The sequence below is a fragment of the Somniosus microcephalus genome, chromosome 25 (genome assembly GCF_052327205.1).
Source record: "Somniosus microcephalus isolate GS21.2 chromosome 25, FLI_Smic_1.0, whole genome shotgun sequence".
Taxonomy (NCBI): domain Eukaryota; kingdom Metazoa; phylum Chordata; class Chondrichthyes; order Squaliformes; family Somniosidae; genus Somniosus; species Somniosus microcephalus.
The window spans coordinates 47,326,896-47,348,827 of NC_141011.1; the positions used below are offsets into that span (position 1 = coordinate 47,326,896).

The 21,932-nt window shown below is 47.4% G+C and overlaps 1 protein-coding gene across 2 annotated transcripts in view; it reads left to right on the forward strand.

Moving 5' to 3' along the window:
- Positions 1–21,932, forward strand: part of noc2l (NOC2-like nucleolar associated transcriptional repressor) — a 221,235-nt gene that overhangs the window by 135,197 nt on the left and 64,106 nt on the right. The window contains exons 14-15 of one of the 2 annotated variants that reach the window (XM_085967329.1): positions 346–447; positions 3,318–3,461. In XM_085967329.1, coding sequence (XP_085823455.1) covers positions 346–447; positions 3,318–3,461 — 246 coding nt within the window. The remainder of the gene's footprint in view (positions 1–345; positions 448–3,317; positions 3,462–21,932) is intronic. The other variant, XM_085967330.1, reaches the window with a different exon arrangement.

Below are 21,932 nucleotides of genomic sequence, written 5' to 3' on the forward strand. Positions count from 1 at the left end.
ATCTTTGGAATTCTCTACCCCAGAGGGCTGTGGAGGCTCAGTCGTTGAGTATATTTAAGACCGAGATTGATAGATTTTTGAATATTAAGGGAATCAAGGGATATGGGGATAGTGCAGGAAAGTGGAGATGAGGTAGAAGATCAGCCATGATCTCATTGAATGGCGGAGCAGGCTCGAAGGGCCAAATGGCCGACTCCTGCTCCTATTTCTTATGTTATGTTCTTAAATCTGTGTCATTGGACAAAGGAGATTATTATCTGACTAGTTTCTGTAATTTCAAATTCTGTATTTGGACACTGAAAATTTATAGATAATGGTTTAAAAATGCTTTGTTTTGCATTCCAGGATGGTTTGATGGAACAATTGTATGACCTGACCCTGGAGTATTTCCACACTCAAGCACATACCATAGGCTTTCCAGAACTGGCATTGCCTGTTGTCCTTCAGGTATGAAGTAATTAATGAATGCATGTGTGTGTGTGTAAAATTGCCATCTATTGCTAGTATATTAATAGTGTTCCTCGCTCAAGTAACTGTGCGCTTCACACATCCGGCAGTTAACAGAATGAATACATTTCTGCCTGTTTCGTAGCTGCACGCATTTAATTAAATAACTGTATGATGCTCATGCATTATATTTGGATGAATGCATCACTTTTTTTTAGTCAAAGTCATACATGCTTTGGTAACGTGGCACTTTCCAGTTCTCGTTGCCAAATTCTACTGCAGTATTTAACAATTTATTATTCCATTTTACTCAGACTTTTGATTACCAATCTGGACACTATACATTGTATAATCCCAGGACAGGGCAAAGTGTGAGCCTTTTTTGCCAAGGGAAAGATTTAATCTTCCTATAGACGATATTATTATCCGGTATCGGGCCCCCGCCCCAACACACAAGCGTGCGGGCCTAGCATCACTTGAGGCCTTTCTTCCAGATGTGCTTCCCCAAATTGATCACACTGAACTCTTGTAACTCCCTGCTACCTTTGGATCAGGATCAGACCCAGAGCAGAGTGCAGCTGGTTACCATTAAAAATATCTGATTTACAAAAAAAAATTGCTGGGTGAAAGTTCAGAGACACAGGTTCCGTGTCAAACCGCCCACTAAACTCCCCACCGCTCCCCGTCATCTGTCAGCAGAGGTTGCGAAGAGTGAGGGGCTGAAGTACTCGGGGACAACTGCAGTGTAAGGGAGGGAGTGGAGCTGAGCACTTGGGCTGGGGTTGAAGAGAGCTGAGGTTGGGCAGAACGAGGAAAGTGGCCCAGAACACAAGACGGGTATTTTTTTTTCCAAATCAGTTTTAAATTCTCTGTGACGTATATGAGTTTGTGAGGAACTAGTTGCTGAGAGGTTGTTTCCCCTGGCTGGAGAGCCTAGAACTAGGAGGCACAGTCTCAGGATAAGGGGTCGGCCATTTAAGACCGAGATGAGGAGGAATTTCTTCACTCAGAGGGTTGTGAATCTTTGGAATTCTCTCCCTCAAAGGGGCTGTGGATGCTGGGTCATTGAGTATATTTCAACCCTGAGATCGATCGATTTTTGGACTCTCGGGGAATCGCGGGATATGGAGATCGGGCAGGAAGGTGGAGTTGAGATCGATGGTCAGCCATGACCTTATTGAATGGCGGAGCAGGCTCGAGGGGCCGTATGGCCTACTCCGCATTCTTATGCTCTTGTGGTTTATTGGAGTGACTTGTAACTCTTGCGTTTTTCACTAACTACAAGTCATGGGAAGACAGAACTTTCGAGCATCGGTCTGTGGAGCTAGTAAAACGGCCTGCAAGAAATTGGTGTTAATTGGGTGTTAAAATCAAAACGACAATGTAGTTAAAATTAATTGTGAAAGCACCGTCACAATAGTTGCTTACAAGGGAAGAGAGCGGAGGCGCTAGGATTTTCAAATGATTATAGTTCCCTGGAAACAGACAGGGCACCATACAGTTTAGGGTATTGGCACTGTGCAGTTCCCGGGGAGCAGGGCAAGGCACGATATTGTTCACAGGGGACTGGAGTGAAGGGCATAGAAGCTGATACTCCTGGCGCCTTGTTGCATTAAAACCATCCAGTGCTCTACTGTAGCCTGGAAGAGGTGGAGCAAGTGGTTAATTGAGATAACTGGTTGAGACAACTAGCTACAGCAAGACTGTAGTGAATATAAAATTAGCCACACGCTGGAGGCATTTTGGAATTAAGTTGCAAAGGGATAGCAGTAAAAGGATATAGAGGTACTGGGGAGGGTGCAAAAAAGATTTACACGGGTGATACCAGAAATGCGAGGGTATACCCATCAGGAAAGGATGAACAGGCTGGGTCTCTTGCCTCTTGAAAAGAGAAGGCTGAGGGGTGACCTGATAGAGGTCTTTAAAATTATGAAATATTTTGATAGAGTGGATACAGAGAGAATGTTTCCACTTGTGGGGAAGAGCAAAACTAGAGGCCATCAATATAAGATAGTCACCAAGAAATCCAAGAGGGAATTCAGAAGAAACTTCTTTACCCAGAGAGTGGTGAGAATGTGGAACTCGCTACCACAGGGAGTGGTTGAAGCGAATGGTAGAGATGCATTTAAGGGGAGGCTGGACAAACATATGAGGGAGAAGGGAATAGAGGGTTATGCTGATAGATTTAGATGAGGAAAGACGGGAGGAGGCTCAAGTGGAGCATAAACGCCGGCATGGACTGGTTGGGCCGAATGGCCTGTTTCTGTGCCGTATATCCCATGTAATCCTGTGTAAGGTATTGTGTGGTGCCAGATAGATACCATTTTTATCGCAGAGAAGTTCCATTTTTGTTTGAATTTTCCGTCTGCTTGTGTTGTGTGATCTTTACTGGCTCCTGAATCCATGGACCCAGGTGGAGCAAGCGGTTCTTCGTGCTGTTTGAGAATTGTGTACGATTGTTCCATGATGTATGATCAGTATTTGGCTGCTCCCCCATTTCTCTATGCCAGATTTTTTTTTTGTACTGCACTTTGAACAATTGTTACCACTTCCTAAAATGTGTGCCAGAACAAATGCTAATCATTAATGCTTCATGCAATCCTTACTGTTAAGCACATACTGTTTCGGTAAAGCTTGTCTCTTTTTGCCACGTCAAAAGATTTCATGATTGGAGGGGGAGGGGGGGGGGCAAGCTAGCCGGGGGCAGAAACCTGCTGGGTGCAGAATGGTAGTGTGGGCAGAGGTTGGCATTGTTCTAGTGCTGAGGACTCGCGCTGCTCCTGTAGCTGTGATGCTGGAACAGAACAGGTTTCCTTGAGTTGGTTAAACAGTAGCTGTTTTGCATGACATGTGGTCCCTTTTCCTTGCAGCTGAAAGCTTTTCTCAAAGAGTGTAAAGTGGCCAACTACTGCAAACAGATCAAACAACTACTAGAGAAAGTGCAGGAAAACTCCACCTACCTCACCAAGAGGCGGCAGAAGGCAGCCTTTGGTGTGGCGAATAAAGAGGCTGTGGTAAGTCGGTGATGCTGCTTTTATTTCCTCTGAAGGCATTCCGCCTCCTGAACGTGGACTAAGGCGGGAGCAGAGACGTGCGAATGTAGTTTCTTTGCTGATTGGGAGTCGACGGTGAGTTGAATTCCGTAATTCAACATGTGAAATGCAGCCACTGGTGTGGTAAGACAGGGCGCTGCGATGATGGACATGTTGGGCGACCAATGGTGGGAGTGTGGGGGGGCGGGGGGGCTGGAGGCAAGAGGTCATGTGATGACACCTCCAGGAATGCGTCCAACTGGAGTTGGCGACCCTGCTCTCCGCACAGTTGCACTTCAGCACAAGAATAGTGCATTTGTTTGCAAAGAAAACTCTATATATTAAAGTTAACACATAGCGTACGATGTGAACGAAGACAATTCTCCTGTAGACAAAGCATTTCTTGGCTTTCCTTTAACTCCAAATTTACAGCGCAGAAGACGACTATTTGGCCCATCATCCGAATGCCAGCTCTCTGAAAGAGTTACCCACTTAGTCCCAGTCTCCTGCCTTTTTTCCAATAGCTTCAATTTTATTTTACATTTTCTTTTTAAATGCTTTCCTAGATTCTGCTTCACTGCTGTTGCTGATGGGACATTCTACGTCCTGACAATCCTTCAAATGAAGAAATTCTCTTAGCCTCTCCTTTCATTCTATTGGTGGTGATCTAGTTACCAACAAATGGAAATCGTTTTTCTCTCCTTGCCTGTGATTCTGTGATAGTAGATTGGCGATTAGGATCAGATCAGCCATGATCTTATTGAATGACGGAGCAGGCTCGAGGGGCCGATTAGCCTACTCCTGCTCCTATTTCTTATGATCAGAACCCTGTCATAATTTTGAACGCCTCTACCAGATCTCCTCATGACTTCCTTTTGCTCTAAGCTTGCTGTGATCATTCTGTCAGTTGAATACAAAATTGTCAACTCAGCGACTTAAAAATGCTTTTGTTTTTTAACTAAGCATGAAACATAAGAATTAGGAGCAGGAGTAGGCCATACGGCCCCTCGAGCCTGCTCCGCCATTCAGTAAGATCATGGCTGATCTTCGACCACAATTAGAAACATAGAAGATAGGAGCAGGAGTAGGCCATTCGGCCCCTCGAGCCTGTTCCGCCATTCAATGAGATCATGGCTGATCATCCAAATTCAGTACCCTGTCCCTGCTTTCTCCCCATATCCCTTGATCCCTTTAGCCTTAAGAAATATATCCAACTCTTTCTTGAATATATTTAATGAATTGGCCTCAACTGCCTTCTGTGGTAGAGAATTCCACAGGTTCACCACTCTCTGGGTGAAGAAATTCCTCCTCATCTCAGTCCTAAATGGCTTACTCCTTAGACTGTGACCCCTGGTTCTGGACTCCCCCACCATCGGAAACATCCTTCCTGCATCTAGTCTGTTTAGTCCTGTTAGAATTTTATAAGTTTCAATGAGACCCCCTCTCATTCTTCTAAACTCTAGTCAATATAAGCCTAATCGACCCAACTCCACTTTCCTGCCCGATCCCCATATCCCTTGATTCCCAATCTGTCGATCTCTGTCTTAAATATACTCAACGACTGAGCCTCCACAGCGCTCTGGGGTAGAGAATCCTAAAGATTCACCACCCTCTGAGTGAAGACATTTCCCCTCATCTCAGTCCTAAATGAAACGGATAGCTTCCTATTTTGAGGCGCATGCTTCCTTTTGTAAAGAGGTATACTGGCAATTGTGATCATTCTGCTGGGATGGTTGAAGATGCATTGGACCTGCTTGTCATGTCACCTCAAGGGTGTTGAATGTTTTCGCTGGACTTGCCAAAAGCCCAAGAAATTTCCCCTCACGTCACATAAAACATTTCTATTGTAGATACGAGAGAGGCAAAGGACAAACTGACCATCAAAGCACATAAGCACTCGTCAGGCTGATGAGTACAATTAACACAGCCAACCGAGAGGTCCTTATAATTTTTGTTCTTCCTCATCATCCATGCACTGTAGGCTTAGCTTGATCGTTTCTGGGGCAACCACGTGCTGAGCGCACAGATGGAAAAGGAAAGAAAGAACGACTTGCATTTCTATAGTGCCTTTCACGACCACTGGACGTCCCAAAACACTTTACAGCCAATTAAGTACTTTTTTTGAAGTGTAGTCACTGTTGTAATGTAGGAAACGCGGCAGCCAATTTGCGCACAGCAGGCTCTCACAAACAGCAATGTGATAATGACCAGATAATCTGTTTTAGTGATGTTGGTTGAGGGATAAATATTGGCCAGGACACCGGGGATAGCTCCCCTGCTCTTCTTCGAAATAGTGCCATGGGATCTTTTATGCCCACCTGAGAGAGCAGATGGGGCCTTAGTTTAAAGTCCGACAGTGCAGCACTCCCTCAGCACCGCACTGAAGCGTACGAGAGCATGGGCTTTACACTAAACATCTGTAAGACAAATGTCCTCTGCCAACCTGCCCCCGCCACACAGTACTGCCCCACGATGATCAAAATCCACAACGAGGTCTTGGACAACGTGGACCACTTTCCATACCTCGGGAGCCTACTGTCAACATGGGCAGACGTCGATTACAAAGTCCAACACCGCCTTCAGTGTGCCAGTGCAGCCTTCGGTCGCCTGAGGAAGGGAGTGTTTGAAGACCAGGACCTCAAACCCGGCACCAAGCTCATGGTCTACAGAGCAGTAGTGATTCCCGCCCTCCTGTATGCTTCAGAGATATGGACCATGTAAAGCACTGGAGAGGTACCACCAACGCTGCCTCCGCAAGATCCTGCAAATCCATTGGCAGGATAGGCGCACCAACGTCAGTGTTCTCGCTCAGGCCAACATCCCCAGCATCGAAGCTTTGACCACGCTCGATCAGCTCTGATAGACGGGTCACATTATCCGCATGCCCGATACGAGACTCCCAAAACAAGCTCTCTACTCGGAGCTCCGACACGGCAGGAGAGCTCCAGGTGGGCAGAGGAAACACTTCAAGGACACCCTCAAAGCCTCCTTGAAAAAGTGCAACATCCCCACCGACACCTGGGAATCCCTGGCCCAAGATCGCACAAAGTGGAGGAGAAGCATCCGGGAAGGCACTGAACACCTTGAGTCTCTTCGCCGGGAGCAAGCAGAAGGAGTGCACGTCAACCCAAGCACCCCACCCACCCGCCCCTTCAACCACTGTCTGCCCCACCTGTGACAGAGACTGTAGGTCCCGCATTGGACTCATCAGTCACCGGAGAACTCATCTTTAGTGTGGAAGCAAGTCATCCTCGGTTCCGAGGGACTGCCTAAGAAGAAGAAGAAGAAGGAGGAGTGTCAGCCTAGATTTTTGTGCTCAAGTCTCTCGAGTGGGACTTGAACCCACAACCTCCTGACTCATAGGTGAGGGAGTGCTGCCCACTGAGCCACAGCTGACACTGGCATTGTCGTGACTTTGCAGAGGGGCAGTGCCACACCTGGTCTCCCACTCCTGTGTCATATAAAGTCACAGACCCTGTGACATTTGGCGAGGACCTAGCAGACTAGTCCATATGGCTACAGCATGGGGAGGATGCATACCATTTAAAAAAAAAAAAAAGAAGCCCCAACAAGGTTGGGAAACTACCTTATTCATAAGCACCCCCTCTTTTCTGACTGCTGATAATCACTGTTCAGCTTTCATCATTACATTCTAAATCTAATCGCTTCAAAGCTGTAAATTTTAATCCTTTTTGCCAGCTATTTGGAGCACCTTTTGTGTCCACTGTCCTTCTCAGAGCAGAGAACCGTTTTTCTATCTGCTGGTAATCTTATGGGAATTATCGGATATTTATGTTCTGAGGTCCCAGATCAGGGCAAGATGCCAAGTGCACAGCTTCGAGTCTGGGGAGAAGGTTTTTTCAGGCTAGATTTTAAAATAGGCTCTCTGCCTGCTTGGAACAATTCCAGATGCAGGAGGCACCTTACACAACTCTCTGCAGTACGATGATTGTACTCGTGTCATTGAGCAAAACCCTTTGAAAATTTTATAAGAACATAAGAAATAGGAGCAGGAGACGGCCATACGGCCCCGCGAGCCTGCGCCGCCATTCAATAATATCACGGCTGATCTTCGACCTCAACTCCACTTTCCTGCCCGATCTCCATATCCCCTGATTCCCCTAGAGTCCAAAAATCTATCGATCTCAGCCTTGAATAGAGAATTCCAAAGATTCACAACCCACTGAGTGAAGAAATTCCTCCTCATCTCAGTCTTAAATGTCCGACCCCTTATCCTGAGATTGTGCCCCTGTTCTAGACACTCCAGTCAGGGGCAACAACCTCTCCGCATCTACCCTGGTTGTAGAAAGTAACAATGGGTTTTATGACGATAATTAGGGTTAGATTTTTCATCCTGTTAACTATGAATGGGTGGAAAGCTAGCCCTTAGCGCCACATACATGGACTCCAGAAGATGTCCAGTATGTGCTGCTGAATTATACACAAATAGGTAAATGACGTTTTGTTGCCATCTTCAGCCCCCCTCCTCGGTGGATCACACACCTCCTGCAGTTAACAGGCTTGCTCGCGCAAATAACTCTTATGGTTGTTGGCTGACCTGGTGAAAAAACGTTCCTGTTTTTTCTTCTACATACCATTTGGGGGGGGGGGGGGAAGTTATAAAGACTATTTTCTTGGACATAAAGGGGAGAAAATTCGGTTGCTTTGTGCCTAACTGGGCACAAAGCCCCCAGCACCCGGGCGCGACGGTGCTAACAACCTCCCGCGAAATTCAGCGGGACATTAGTGGCGGCGGTAGCTGGTGGCGCTGCGCCTCCGCCAATGACGTCATCACGTGCGCAGTGCCCCGGCCGCAAACTTGGCTTGCGCCCCCTGACCTACCGCCGGATGCCATGTCCGACAGGGGTGGGGGGGGGGGGGCGTTTTCGCAGCCAGGGCGGCGATAATTAAAGGGCAGGTGCTGGGCAGCCATTTTTTTTGGAACGCCTGCCAGCACCTGCCTCCGCCTGCGGGGTGCCGGGCTCTTTTGCCACACCTGGCTCCCCGGTGGCCCAGCAGGTGCACTAAACCCCTCCCCTTTAATCAGGGGAGGGAAGCCTGCAGTGCCACGGCGCTATATGCTGACGAGCATGGCGCTGCTGCACGTAGCGCCGTGATATTCAATAGGAGCGTCCCAATGGAGGGGGGGGGGGGGGGGGGGAAGTGCTTCCAGCACCGCCCTGCCCCCTGCTTGGGGCCCTATCATCCAAATTCGGGCGCGGGGGGCGCTAACTTTTTCGGGGCGCTAAAAGTAGCGAAGTTGGCACCCCAAAGGGGGCACGAGCCAATTTTTCCCCCCAAAGTCTCGTCAACCAAACACACAATCTAAACTTTCGCTCCAGTACGGTACTGAGGAAGTGTGCCCCTTCTGCTTGTTTAGATGGACGTAAAAGATCCTATCACACTATTCAAAGATGGTGGGTGTCCTAGTGTCATGCTCATTCTGCTCTAGGCTGTTTTTTGGGGATGTTGTTGGCACAAAATGGCCACCGTATTTCCCTACACCGCAAAAGCTACTGCCCGCCAAAAAACAAACCAGGTGAGCTAAAGTTGCTCTTGCCTTTCTTGTCCCCTCAACACCACTCTTCCTCCATCATACGTCGGCGCATCATTGGAAATCCTGCCCCATGCTGGTTGCTGCAAGTAAAATGGCAGCTGGCAAGACTGATGTAAGGAACAAAATTGGAAAGCCAAAGGCAGCATCAGAAATTCACGTAGGCAAAGCGATGCAGTGAGCAAAAGCAGATGGGCCAACTCGTGAGCAATCCCCTTCAGAAGAAGCCTATGCTCATAGACCAGATGATCTACACCGGACTGTACCCGTTTGACATGTCGGCTGGATAAGCTGCACTGTTGACATTAAAATAAAACTGCGTCAGCCTCTCCCTCCCACTGCTCCCCTCCGTCCCCTCCCCCCCCTTCCTCCCCTCCGAAAACCTCAACACCAATGAAATGCCACAATATGCAGTTGGAAGGAAGGACAAGGCGAGAAGATTGAATGGGAGCGGAGTGACTGTGTGTAGAAAGGATTGATTCGAGGAATGTAAGAGAGACACTGAGCAGCAGTGAAATCTGTAAAATCGCCAGTGGAACAGTTGCACACACGGTATGATTAAAGGGCAGCACCATGCTCAGTCATAAAGTGTATGGGGGTGAAAAGAGGCAGGCGGGCTGAGGCATCTTTCAGTATAAATTTTCTCCCATACTCATGCATTTTGGCAGAAGGAACAGGGAGAGACAATATACACTTAATGGCACAGTTTTAAAGAGTGTGCAGGGACAGAGGGACCTGGGAGTTAATGTGCAGAGGTCCCTGAAGGTGGCAGGACATATTGAGAGAGTGGTTAGCAATGCATATGGGATCTTGGGCTTCATAAATAGAGGTATTGAGTACAAAAGTAGAGAGGTTATGCTGAAACTTTATAAAGCGCTGGTTAGGCCACAGTTGGAGTATTGCATCCAGTTCTGGTCACCACACTTTAGGAAGGATGTGAAGGCCCTTGAGAGGGTGCAGAGGAGATTTAGCAGAATGGTTCCGGGGATGGGGGAATCTTAGCTACAAGGACAGGTTGGAGAAGCTGGATTTGTTTTCATTAGAGCAAAGGAGGTTGAGGGGAGATTTGATAGAGGTGTACAAGATTATGACGGGTTTGGATAGGCTAGACGGGGAAAGGCTGTTCCCACTAGGTGATGGTACAAGGACTAGGGGACACAGATTTAAGGTTTTGGGTAAGAGATACAGGGGGGGGACATGAGGAAAAACTTTTTTACGCAGCGAGTGGTGAGGACCTGGAACTCGCTGCCGACGGAAGTGGTGGAAGCGGAGACACTCGATGTTTTCAAGGGGAGACTGGATAGGCACTTGGGGGAAATAAACTTGCAGGGCTACAGGGATAGAGCGGGGGAATGGGACTGACTGGATTGCTCTACAGAGAGCTGGCACGGACTCGATGGGCTGAATGGCCTCCTTCTGTGCTGTTATGACTGAGTTATGCGCTACTAAAATATTGGTGTAAACATGAGCCTCCTGACCGGAGCCTTTCTATGGGGTATATTGTGTGAGGCCTTCCGCTCTTGATTGTGCGCTGACTGCGTGTGAGGCTCCATCAGAGAACCGCGGGCTCACTCTCGTGATTTTCCGACATGCACTGACTCCAGCCTGTGGCCCAGAACTCACCGAGTTTATCCTGGCATCTCATTCTTCTCTTTCAATCCCGTGACGGCCCTGCTCAAATCAGGGATCCACTCCCATCAGCGGCTCCTGCAACCTCGCCAGGGAGTGGCTTCAGATGAGAATGCACAGCCCGCATCCAGGGTCATTCTGCAATCCAGTACAGAGGCAGCTGAGGTGGGAAGGTGTCAGCTGAGGCACAGAGGTACCTGGTCTCTTGGCTAGTGTGTTGACTTTCCCTGGTTCAGGTGCCTTCTGCTCAAGAGTTCCGGCTGGTAGATGGTTTCGATTTTCAGGTTTTCTTCTTCAAAGGCTCCTTGGTGGAAGGGATGTGTCAAGATGGAGGTCTCGCTATTCTGTAGCTGAGAGATGGAGATACTTTATATTGTGACTGCTGTGGCTCAGTTGGTGCAACTCTCACCTCCGAGTCTAGGTTGACACTCCAGTGCAGTGCTGAGGGAGTGCTGCACTGTCAGAGGTGCCGTCTTTTGGATGAGACGTTAAACCGAGGCCCCGTCTGCTCTCTCAGGTGGGTGTAAAAGATCCCGTGGCGCTATTTTGAAGAAGAGCAGGGGATTGTCCTGGCCAGTATTTATACCTCAATCAGCATCACTAAAAAACACATTACCTGGTCATTATCACATTGCTGTTTGTGGGATCTTGCTGTGCTCAAATTGGCTGCTGCGTTTCCTACATTACAACAGTGACTCCACTTCAAAAGTACTTCATTGGCTGTGAAGCATTTTGGGACGTCCTGAGGTCGTGAAAGGCGCTCTAGAAATGCAAGTCTTTTTTTTAATTGAAAATACCTTCCTTCAATACTATCTACCCCCTTTAAGATTTGACAATAATATCAAGTGTAAAATCTCCCAGTGTATGTTGTTTCCTCTTTTTGAAAATAAAAACTGCCGTTGTAAAGTGCACCATGTGCAGGTCTTACTTTGGTGGTGTCACCTCTTAAATCAGCCGTTCCTGAAATATGTTGCTAAAAATGGCCTTGGGCAATCTGTCAGTGTGTTTCCACCTCTGTAACATCGCCCGTCTCTGCCCTGCCTCAGCTCATCCGCTGCTGAAACCCTCATCCATGCCTTTGTTACCTCTAGACTTGACTATTCCAACGCACTCCTGGCTGGGCTCCCACATTCCACCCTACGTAAACTTGATGTCACCCAAAACTCGGTTGCCTGTGTCCTAACTCGCACCAAGTCCCATTCACCCATCACCCCTGTTGCTCGCTGACCGACATTGGCTCCTGGTTAAGCAACGCCTCGATTTCAAAATTCTCATCCTTGTTTTCAAATCCCTCCATGGCCTCACCCCTCCCCATCTCTGTAACCTCCTCCAGCCCCACAACCCGCCGAGATATCTGCGCTCCTCTAATCTCTAATTCTGCCCTCTTGAGCATCCCTGATTTTAATCACTCCACCATTGGTGGCCGTGCCTTCTGTTGCCGAGGCCCTAAGCTTTGGAATTCCCTGCCTAAACCTCTCCGCCTCTCTACCTCTCTTTCTTCCTTTAAGATGCTCCTTAAAACTTACCTCTTTGACCAAGCTTTTGGTCATCTGCCCTAATTTCTCCTTATGTGGCTCGGTGTCAAATTTTCGTCTTGTAATACTCCTCTGAAGCGCCTTGGGACGTTTGACTACGTTAAAGGCGCTATATAAATACAAGTTGTTGCTTTTGTGATCATCTCCCTTCCAACATGGTGTGTGGAAATTGATTGCGAGGGTTGGTGGCCTATTTGAGCACAGGATTTGGACCAGGTAGACTTGGGTGGCGATATGTTTTGTGTTTTCTCTTTAAGTGGCAATGAAACAACTTCAGGTACATGCAGGAAAAACCTGCCAGAGTCTAAACATTTTTAGTTAGAATTTCACTGTCTATCTTGGAGTATTCCTTTAAGAACATAAGAAACAGGAGCCGGAGTCGGCCAATCGGCCCCTCGAGCCTGCTCCGCCATTCAAGAAGATCATGGCTGATCCAGTCTTATATGTACAGGAAACTTTTTTTATCCGGGACCGGCGTGGTGCCGGTTGATCAAAAAGTTCGGATTACAGAGAGGTATATTACCAAGGTACGAGAGCCCCGTACACGGCCACAGGTGCAGGAACCCCAGTTGCACGGCCACAGATCCAGGAGTCCCTGTTGCACAGCCACAGGTGCAGGAACCCCATTTACACGGCCACAGATCCAGGAACCCTGGTTACACGGCCACTAATATATAGTAAAACTTACCTGAACCTACTCCTGAATTTTGCCGGTTAAGAGAGATTTCCGGATATTTAGGTACCGGGTAAAAGAAAGGTACTAGGAATATTATATGTATGGTGACGTAAGAAAACTACTAGGCACTTGGTCTAAGCGTTAAACAAAGCTTTAATCAACTGTTTTACAACATGGAGGTCTAGTTGTGTCCTTCACTAGTTCCTGTTAAGAATGTCCTGCGCAAGCTGGGCCCGTGCCTGAGTATTTATACTCTCCCTGGACAGCGCCACCCGCAGGCCGCTCAGTTGATTCATGTCATACGGTATGGCAGAAATTTGCTAATCTTGCTCCAAAGGGTAAAGTGTGAGGAATGGAAATGGCATGTCGATGTAATGGAGGCGCCATCTCTTCTGATGGTGTTTTGTTTAAACATATGTGAGGGAGTTCCATATTGCAACTCATCCACGCCATACTTGAACTGGGAGTATGGAGCCAAAATATCAGTCAGACTCATATCTTTTCTTTTTTCTCCGCTTGGCGTTGACTTTGCATGGCTGTCTGGCAAAACGGAAGTTGAGCATAATATGAATATGTTTCATATTAGAAAATTAAAATTCAAGACCGGGCAGTGGTTTAGCTATAGAGCAGCTCATGTGCCACTTTTATAAAAAAAAAAAAAAAAAAAAAACCACGACAGCCTCATATTATGAACTGTGAATTGTTTTCTGACGCTCGTATGTCTGTGTGGACACCAGAGGCCTGTGTTCTGACAGAAGTGGCAGACTGTCTTTGCCAAAACTGTTCTGTTTTCAGTTACACAATCAATTAGACTTGATTTAAACCGTAAGATTTTAAAGCAACGCCAAGGGAAAAATTGTCAACAAAAAAAAAAGGACTAATAAATTGAAAGAGCTCTTTAATGAACTCAAAATTGGTGGCACAAAATATTGTACGAGGAGCCAGGAATTGATTGAGGGCGGGGTGGGGGGGCGGAGTCGGGATAAACTGTGGGGCAGAGTTTCCGCTAGTTATCCACAATCCAGGCGGAACTGGCCGAACCAGCGTGAAAGATTGTGGAATTTTAAACGTAAGTCGGTTAACGCCCAAAACCACTTGCGCTCGTGTTTGCCGCAATCTTCGTGCTGGTTCAAGGTTCAATTTGCCCACGTCGGGGCCCCGCCCACAAAACCTGGCCACCCCCCCCAAAACCCCGAGCCGGCATAGCGAGATTCCGCTGGTTCGGGAAGGCTCTTCAAATTGCGTTCATTCTCTCGTGCGCGTAGGCACGTTTTTCTCATATCGAAAAATATTTAGCTTACTAAGAAACTGGCTGGTGCACACCAATGAACCTAGTAACTGGCTCAGTAGTTCCCAGAGCTAGCCATCTTGTGACCTTGAGGGAACAGACAGTTACAGCAGCAGAAAATTGTATTGTGTTTTGCATGGTATTTCGTTCCTGTCCTTCTGAAACCGCACACTTTCTGACAGACCGTGTGCAGATACGCAGGAGATGATTTGAAACACAGCCTTCTACCTTAAGATGGCAGATGCAAATTTTTGTCATTAATACATATGTACAAGGCCAACACTTTCAAATCTACAAAGAAACGTTCCTAGCAACAGGAAACACCGACGGCATATTCCAAAGAGCAATTAACCTCTAACTCCCGCTCCCGCATCGTTACCTCTGGTGTCCCCCAAGGATCTATCCTTGGCCCTCCGATTGCTCATCTGCATGCTGCCCCTTGGCGACATCATCCAAAAACAGGAGATCAGTTTCCACATGTACGCTGACGACACCCAGCTCTACCTCGCCACCACTTCTGTCAACCCCTCCACTGTCTCTAAATTGTCAGACTGCTTGTGCATAAGCAGAAATTTTCTCCAATTAAATATTGGGAAGACCGAAGCCATTGTTTTCAGGCCCCGCCACGAACTCCGTTCCCTCGCCACTGACTCCGTCCCTCTCCCCAGTATCTGTCTGAGGCTGAACCACACTGTTCGCAGTCTTGGGGCTGGATTTTCATTGGGCCGTGGAGTCGTGATTGGAGGCATGTGGGGGTTTAAAATCCCGAAATTGGGGTCCCGACCCCATCCCGCCTCCATGCCAGTTTCAAAGAAGGCGGGTACCCGCCCCGCTCTGGGACCTGCCTCCCCGAGGCGGGAAGGGGATTAGTGCCAATTAACTGCCTGTTAACAGGTAGTTAACGGGCAGTTTTTAGCCTAATCCCTATTTTCGTTGTTGACATGTGGGATTCCCGACAGCTCCAAACCACGCCAAGTTAGCGAGGCCGACCGTCGGGATGAAGGGCTTGGAGGGGTCGAGATGTCCGATGTTCAGGTGAGTGATGGGTGCATGAGTGCAGAGGTAAGTGTGTTTGGTCTGTGTAAAGTGTTTAAAGAAGTTCTACTTACCTTTACAGCCTTCCTTCCTTCAAGTCTCGGGAGTCCCTCATCTCACCGGCACAGAAAGCAGAATGGCCGCCAGCTGTCAAAATCTGCAGCCTCTGCTTTCTGTTCTGGAGATCTCTCTAAATCATCCTGAGAGGAAGGAATTAATCTGGAGTACAGATCGTCAGTGTTTGACAGCTTCAAACAGCTGTGAAATGCTGATATTTCATCTGTTAAAAGGTCTTGACAGACGAAATTTCAATCTGTGACGTCACCTGTTGCCGGATGGCCCTTAATTGGCCTGCTGAGCCCGCTGGGCAGGCTCAACAAGGTCAATCAAGTCTAAATCGCATGGGTTGGCTAGAACTCGATGGAGGCGGGACTACAACCCCGAAAGTTGTAGTCCCGCCCCCTACCCGACGACTCAATGAAAATCCAGCCCTTGGTGTCACATTGGACCCCGAAATGAGCATCCGACCACATATCCGCAGCATAACTAAGATCGCCTATTTCCACCACTGTAACATCGCCCGTCTCCGCCCCTGCCTCAGCTCATCCACTGCTGAAACCCTCATCCATGCCTTTGTTACCTCTAGACTTGACTCAACGCACTCCTGGCTGGCCTCCCACATTCTACCCTACATAAACTTGAGGTCATCCAAAACTCGGCTGCCTGTGTCCTAACTCGCACCAAGTCCCGTTCACCCATCACCCTTGTGCTCACTGACCTACATTGGCTCCCGGTTAAGCAACGCCTCGATTTCAAAATTCTCATCCTTGTTTTCAAATCCCTCCTTATCTCTGTAATCTCCTCCAGCCCCACAACCACCCAAGATCTCTGCGCTCCTCTAATTCTGGCCTCTTGAGCATTCCTGATTATAATCGCTCAACCTTTGGTGGCCGTGCCTTCTGTTGCCTAGGCCCTAAGCTCTGGAATTCCCTGCCTAAACCTCTCTGCCTCTCTACCTCTCTTTCCTCCTTTCAGACGCTCCTTAAAACCTACCTCTTTGACCAAGGTTTTGGTCACCTGCCCTAATTTCTCCTTATGTGGCTCGGTGTCAAATTTTTTGTCTTATAATACTCCCGTGAAGCGCCTTGGGACGTTTTACTACATTCAAGGCACTATATAAATACAAGTTGTTCTTGTTGTTAACTGACCTCAGTCTGTTACAGCAATGAAAACCTTGTGACAGAGTAAGTTCCACTAGGGTTGCTAACCCTCCCAGCATTACCCTGGAGGCTCCAGGAATTAATGACTAAATCTCCAGGACTATGCTGCGAGTAAACCCAGGAGAAAAATCATAGGGGCATTTTAAATGCAATTATTTTGAGCTCTTGTTTATCAGTTATAAAAAAAAATATTGGTCATGGGGGGTGGTGGAAGGCTGTTTGACTGATGTTATAAATCTCATCATCATAAAGAAACTACTCATGCAATAACACTGGACGGCCAGCTGGTGGCGCCGTCCTAGGAGTATAAATACTCAGGCGTGGGCCCAGCTTCCCCAGGGACATTTTGTAAGACAGGAACTAGTGAAGTACAACTAGTCCTCCATGTTCTGAAACAAGTTGATTTAAAGCCTTGCTTTATACTCAAACCAAGTGCGTAGTGAGTTTTATTACATCAATCGATGGTCAAGAATCAGCCAATCAGATAATGAAGAACCAGTTCGCTTTCCAGTTGGCGCGGGAAGGCGGGGCGCTCCGCGGATGGACATGTCGGGCAACCAGTGGCGGGTGTGTGGGGGATGGGGTGGTTGGAGGCAGGAGGTCATGTGATGACACCTCCTGGAACATGTCCAACCAGAGCTGGCAGCCCTACACTCCGCACAATTGCACTTGCGCACAAGAATAGTGTTTTATATGCTGTAAAGCTCCTATCCTTGCAAAACTGTCTCATAAGAAATAGGAGCAGGAGTCGGCCATTTGGCCCTTCGAGCCATTCAATGAGATCATGGCTGATCTTCTACCTCATCTCCACTTTCCTGCACTATCCCCATATCCCTTGATTCCCTTAATATTCAAAAATCTATCGATCTCTGTCTTGAATATACTCAACGACTGAGCCTCCACAGGGGTCGAGAATTCCAAAGATTCACCACCCACTGAGTGAAGAAATTTCTTCTTATCTCGGCCCTAAATGGCCGACCCCTTTATTCTGAAACTGTGACCCTTGGTTCTGTGCTCCCCAGTCAGGGGAAACATCCTCCCTGCATCTACCCTGTCAAGCCCTGTAATGTATATGTCCTCCAATATACCATGTGCAATGCCAAGGGAGAGTCACTAGTATTTCCTAAAAAATAATACATTACAACTAGATTACGGGAGGGGATTTTAAATATGATTTCAGTTTCTCATGGCTTTTTTGATTGGCTGTAAATGGAAGTCAGAATCTTTTTTTTTATGGTTTAAGGAATCAATTTTTTGTTGGATATCACGACATTGGCTGTTTCCAGCCCGTGTGTGTAGATGTTGTATTGCTCCGTGACGACTTGTGTGATTCTTATCTGATTTGTCACCGTCGAGTTCACCTGGCCTCCATGAGCTGTGCGCTTATTGACTGGGGAAACAGCATATTCTAGATCAGCTCGGGATCCGACTCCAATGACTCTTCAAACTTTTAAGTTTTAAATAAAAAGCAGATGTTGGACGAGTGCCATTGTCTGTGCGGCGCAGTTATTAAAACTATGAGTGCTGGGTTCAAACTAACTTGAGAAATTGTTTTTAATTGTCCCAGAGGCAGTTCTCCTGTCTCTATCCCAAACTCCGTTCTGACTTTTTAAAAAATTATTCGTTCCTGGAATGAGGGCATCATTGTCGAGGCCAGCATTTATTGTCCATCCCTAATTGCCCTGGTCAGCCGCTGCCGTCTTTTGTAGCAGTTTGTTACAACTGGGTGTCTTGGCCATTTCAGAGGGCAGTTAAGAGTCTAACCACATTGCTGTGGGTCTGGAGTCACATATCGGCCAGACTGGGTAAGGACGGCAGATTTCCTTCCCTAAAGGACATTAGTGAACCAGATGGGTTTTTTTACAACAATCCGAAAGCTTTTTATTCCAGGTTTATTTAATTAACTGAATTTAAATACCCCAGCTGCCATGGTGAGATTTGAACTTGTGTCTCTAGATCATTAACCCAGGCCTCTGGATTACTAGTCCCGTAGCATAACCACTGTGCTACCGTACCACTGACTGACGCTATTGTGAGCATGCTCCCACAGGTAAATGGGGCTGCTTGAATTCCTGTTCTTCTATTAAGGACATCCATCAAGTTGGAGTCAGGGAAACTGGAACTTGTCGTGGCTATGACTTCTTTCCCCCCCGCCCCCCCCCCCCCCCCCCCCCCCACATGCTTGAAACACTTCTGGACTGGATCAATTCTATTTAGCAGCTTGAAACAAAACCAGAAAATGCTGGAAATACTCAGTGGGTCAGGCAGCGTCTGTGGAGAGAGAAACCGAGTTAATGTTTTATCAGAAATGGAAGAATTTAGAGATGTAACAGATTTTAAGCAGGGGCAGGGCAAGGGAGGAGGGGAGGAAAGAAGAAAAGGGAGGGTCTGTGATAGGGTGGAAGGGAGGAGAGATTAAATAACGAAAGGGATGATGGTGTGAGGTAATGGGGCAGGTAAAGAAATAGAAGATGGGTCTAGAAGAGGTCTAAATGGGAATAGCAGAATCATCAACAACTGCCATCTGGAAAAAAATGGGGGCAGAGGTTATGATCTGTTTAGGAGCTTGTTTACCTGTCTACCATTTTACAGAAGATAGAAAAAACTTACATTTATATAGCACCCCTCAAGTCTACAGCCAATAAGTACTTTAGGAAGTATTGTAATGTAGGAAACGCAGCAGCCAATTTGTGCACAGCAAGCGCCCACAAACGGCAATGTGATAATGACCAGTAATCTGTGTTTTTAGTGATGTTGGTTGAGAGGTAACTATTGGCCAGGACACCGGGGATAACGCCCCTGCTCCTCTTCAAAATAGTGCCATGAGATCTTTTATGTCCATCTGAGAGAGCAGACGGGGCTTCGGTTTAGAGTTTCATCTGAAAGACGGCTCCTCCGACAGTGCAGCATTCCCTCGGCACCGCACTGGAGTGCCAGCCTAGATTTTTGTGCTCGGGTCTCTGGAGTGGGACTTGAACCCACGACCTCCTGACTCCGAGGTGAGAGAGTGCTGCCCACTGAGCCACGGCTGACATTGATGAGAAGGATGCCATAAAATGTCAGAGCAAGTACCTAATTGCTAATCTCTGAAATTTTCACTAAAAATAATGGCTGATACCATGATACTGAGAAGTTTTCCTGAGGTATTTTTATAGTGTTAATGATGGCTTCAATATAAAGTTGAAAGATATGATTCTTCTGTTGCTGTCACAACATCAGCAGAATTAGAGCTCTGATTCCAGGTTCTGTTTCCAGTCTTTACCAGGGCATTTCTGAAATTAAAAACTTGAAATGGACTGGTAGCCTTTGAAAGAAAGGGCAAGCGTCACACTTCAGTTGGGGCCCTTCATCAGAATATCTGGGGGTGGAATTTCCACTTTGGGCGCAATTGGCAATCCGGGTGCAAATCGCGCTGGTTTTACGAAGTAAAGTTATGCTTCAAGTTTCCGCTCAGACTCATTTGCACAAGTCACAAACGGAAGATCTTCCGTGAACCAGCGCAATGGGGCTGCGTTTAATAATGTCGTTGTTTAATTTTTTATTTGCCCTTAATATTCCTTGCTGTGGTTAAAAGTGGTAACCTGGTGCAGTTTTATCAATACAGTGGAATTATCACCGTATTTTTAATAAGTGTTTAGTCCACCTAATTTTATATTACGTAAAATTAATTTTTTTAAACTATACTGAACCATTTACTAGTTTCATTGGTGTCCACTAGTTAGTCTCTTAGTAAATTAAAAATTTTAGAATAGTGCCTTTGCGTCTAAAAAATAAACCCCCCCCCCCCCCCCAAACAGCATAATTTGAAGAGCCTTCTCGAAGGTCCGCACACGGGAGCAATTGGCGGAAACTCGCCATGGTGATTAATTCGATTTGTGGGCAGGGCCGGCTTCCAGCACAATATTTTTTAAACTAGCGCCAAGATCTCGGAGACTCTAATTTAAAACAAACGAGAGTCTACCCACCGCCCCTTGACATTCAACGGCATTACCATCGCCGAATCCCCCACCGTCAACATCCTGGGGTCACCAGAAACTTAACTGGACCAGCCATATAAATACTGTGGCAACAAGAGCAGGTCAGAGGCTGGGAATTCTGCGGCGAGTGTCTCACCTCCTGACTCCCCAAAGCCTTTCCACCATCTACAAGACACAAGTCAGGAGTGTGATGGAATACTCTCCACTTGCCTGGATGAGTGCAGCTCCAACAACACTCAAGAAGCTCGACAACATCCAAGACAAAGCAGCCCGCTTGATTGGCACCCCATCCACCACCTTAAACATTCACTCCCTCCACCACCGGCGCACTGTGTCTGAAGTGTGTACCATCTACAAGATGCACTGCAGCAACTCGCCAAGGCTTCTTCGGCAGCACCTCCCAAACCTGCGACCTCTACCACCTAGAAGGACAAGGGCAGCAGGCGCATAGGAACACCACCACCTCCAAGTTCCCCTCCTCCAAGTCACACACCATCCTGACTTGGAAATATATCGACCGATCCTTCATGGTCGCTGGGTCAAAATCTTGGAACTCCCTCCCTAACAGCACTGTGGGAGCACCTTCACCACACGGACTGCAGCGGTTCAAGAAGGCGGCTCACCACCACCACCTCGAGGGCAATTAGGGATGGGCAATAAACGCTGGCCTTGCCCAGCGACGACCACATCCCATGAACACATTAAAAAAAATTCAGCCAGAGTTCTTGCTCCTGATTGCTGTCCGGTGGCCCCTGCTACAGAGTGCCTTTATGAAGGCAGATATGACCTGGCTCGACTGTGATGTGCTCCTTCTCCAGGCTAACAACTAAAGAGGGACCTGCAAGCTGTCAGTTCTATGGAAGTGTACCCCAGCAAGAGGTGCAGTGGCCTTCAGGAGAGATGTGGAGAGGCAATATTGAAGTATCAAAACTCTAGTATAAGAGACAGACAAGAAAAAGTGCAAAGGTTTTGGCTATTTCCATGAATCGTTGAAATAAGCGTAGGCACACCCATTATGGGCTGCATATAGTGACACCACTATTCCCGGCCAGAATGGAGATGATTGGGTAATTGTCCTGTCAATCACCACACTGCTGTAAGTGACGGATTAATTTTACGCACGACTTCTGTTGGCAGTAGTTCATAGAGGCAGGTTTTAAATAGACTGTAGTTGAAATTTTCTTTTGTTTAGATATTGCTGTAAAATTCACTGTCTGGATGTAAGTCCTGCCGGCCATAAGTCCCGCCTCACCTCCAACTCATTGGCTGACACGGTGGTGTCACTGGGTCCTCCGCCCTGCCTCCAACTCATTGGCTGACACGGGTGAATGGACATTCTGCCCTGCCTCCAACTCATTGGCTGACATGGTGGTGTGAATGGACACTCCGCCCTGCCTACAACTCATTGGCTGACATGGGTGAATGGACACTCTGCCCTGCCTCCAACTCATTGGCTGACACGGGTGAATGGACACTCTGCCCTGCCTCCAACTCATTGGCTGACATGGGTGAATGGACACTCTGCCCTGCCTCCATCTC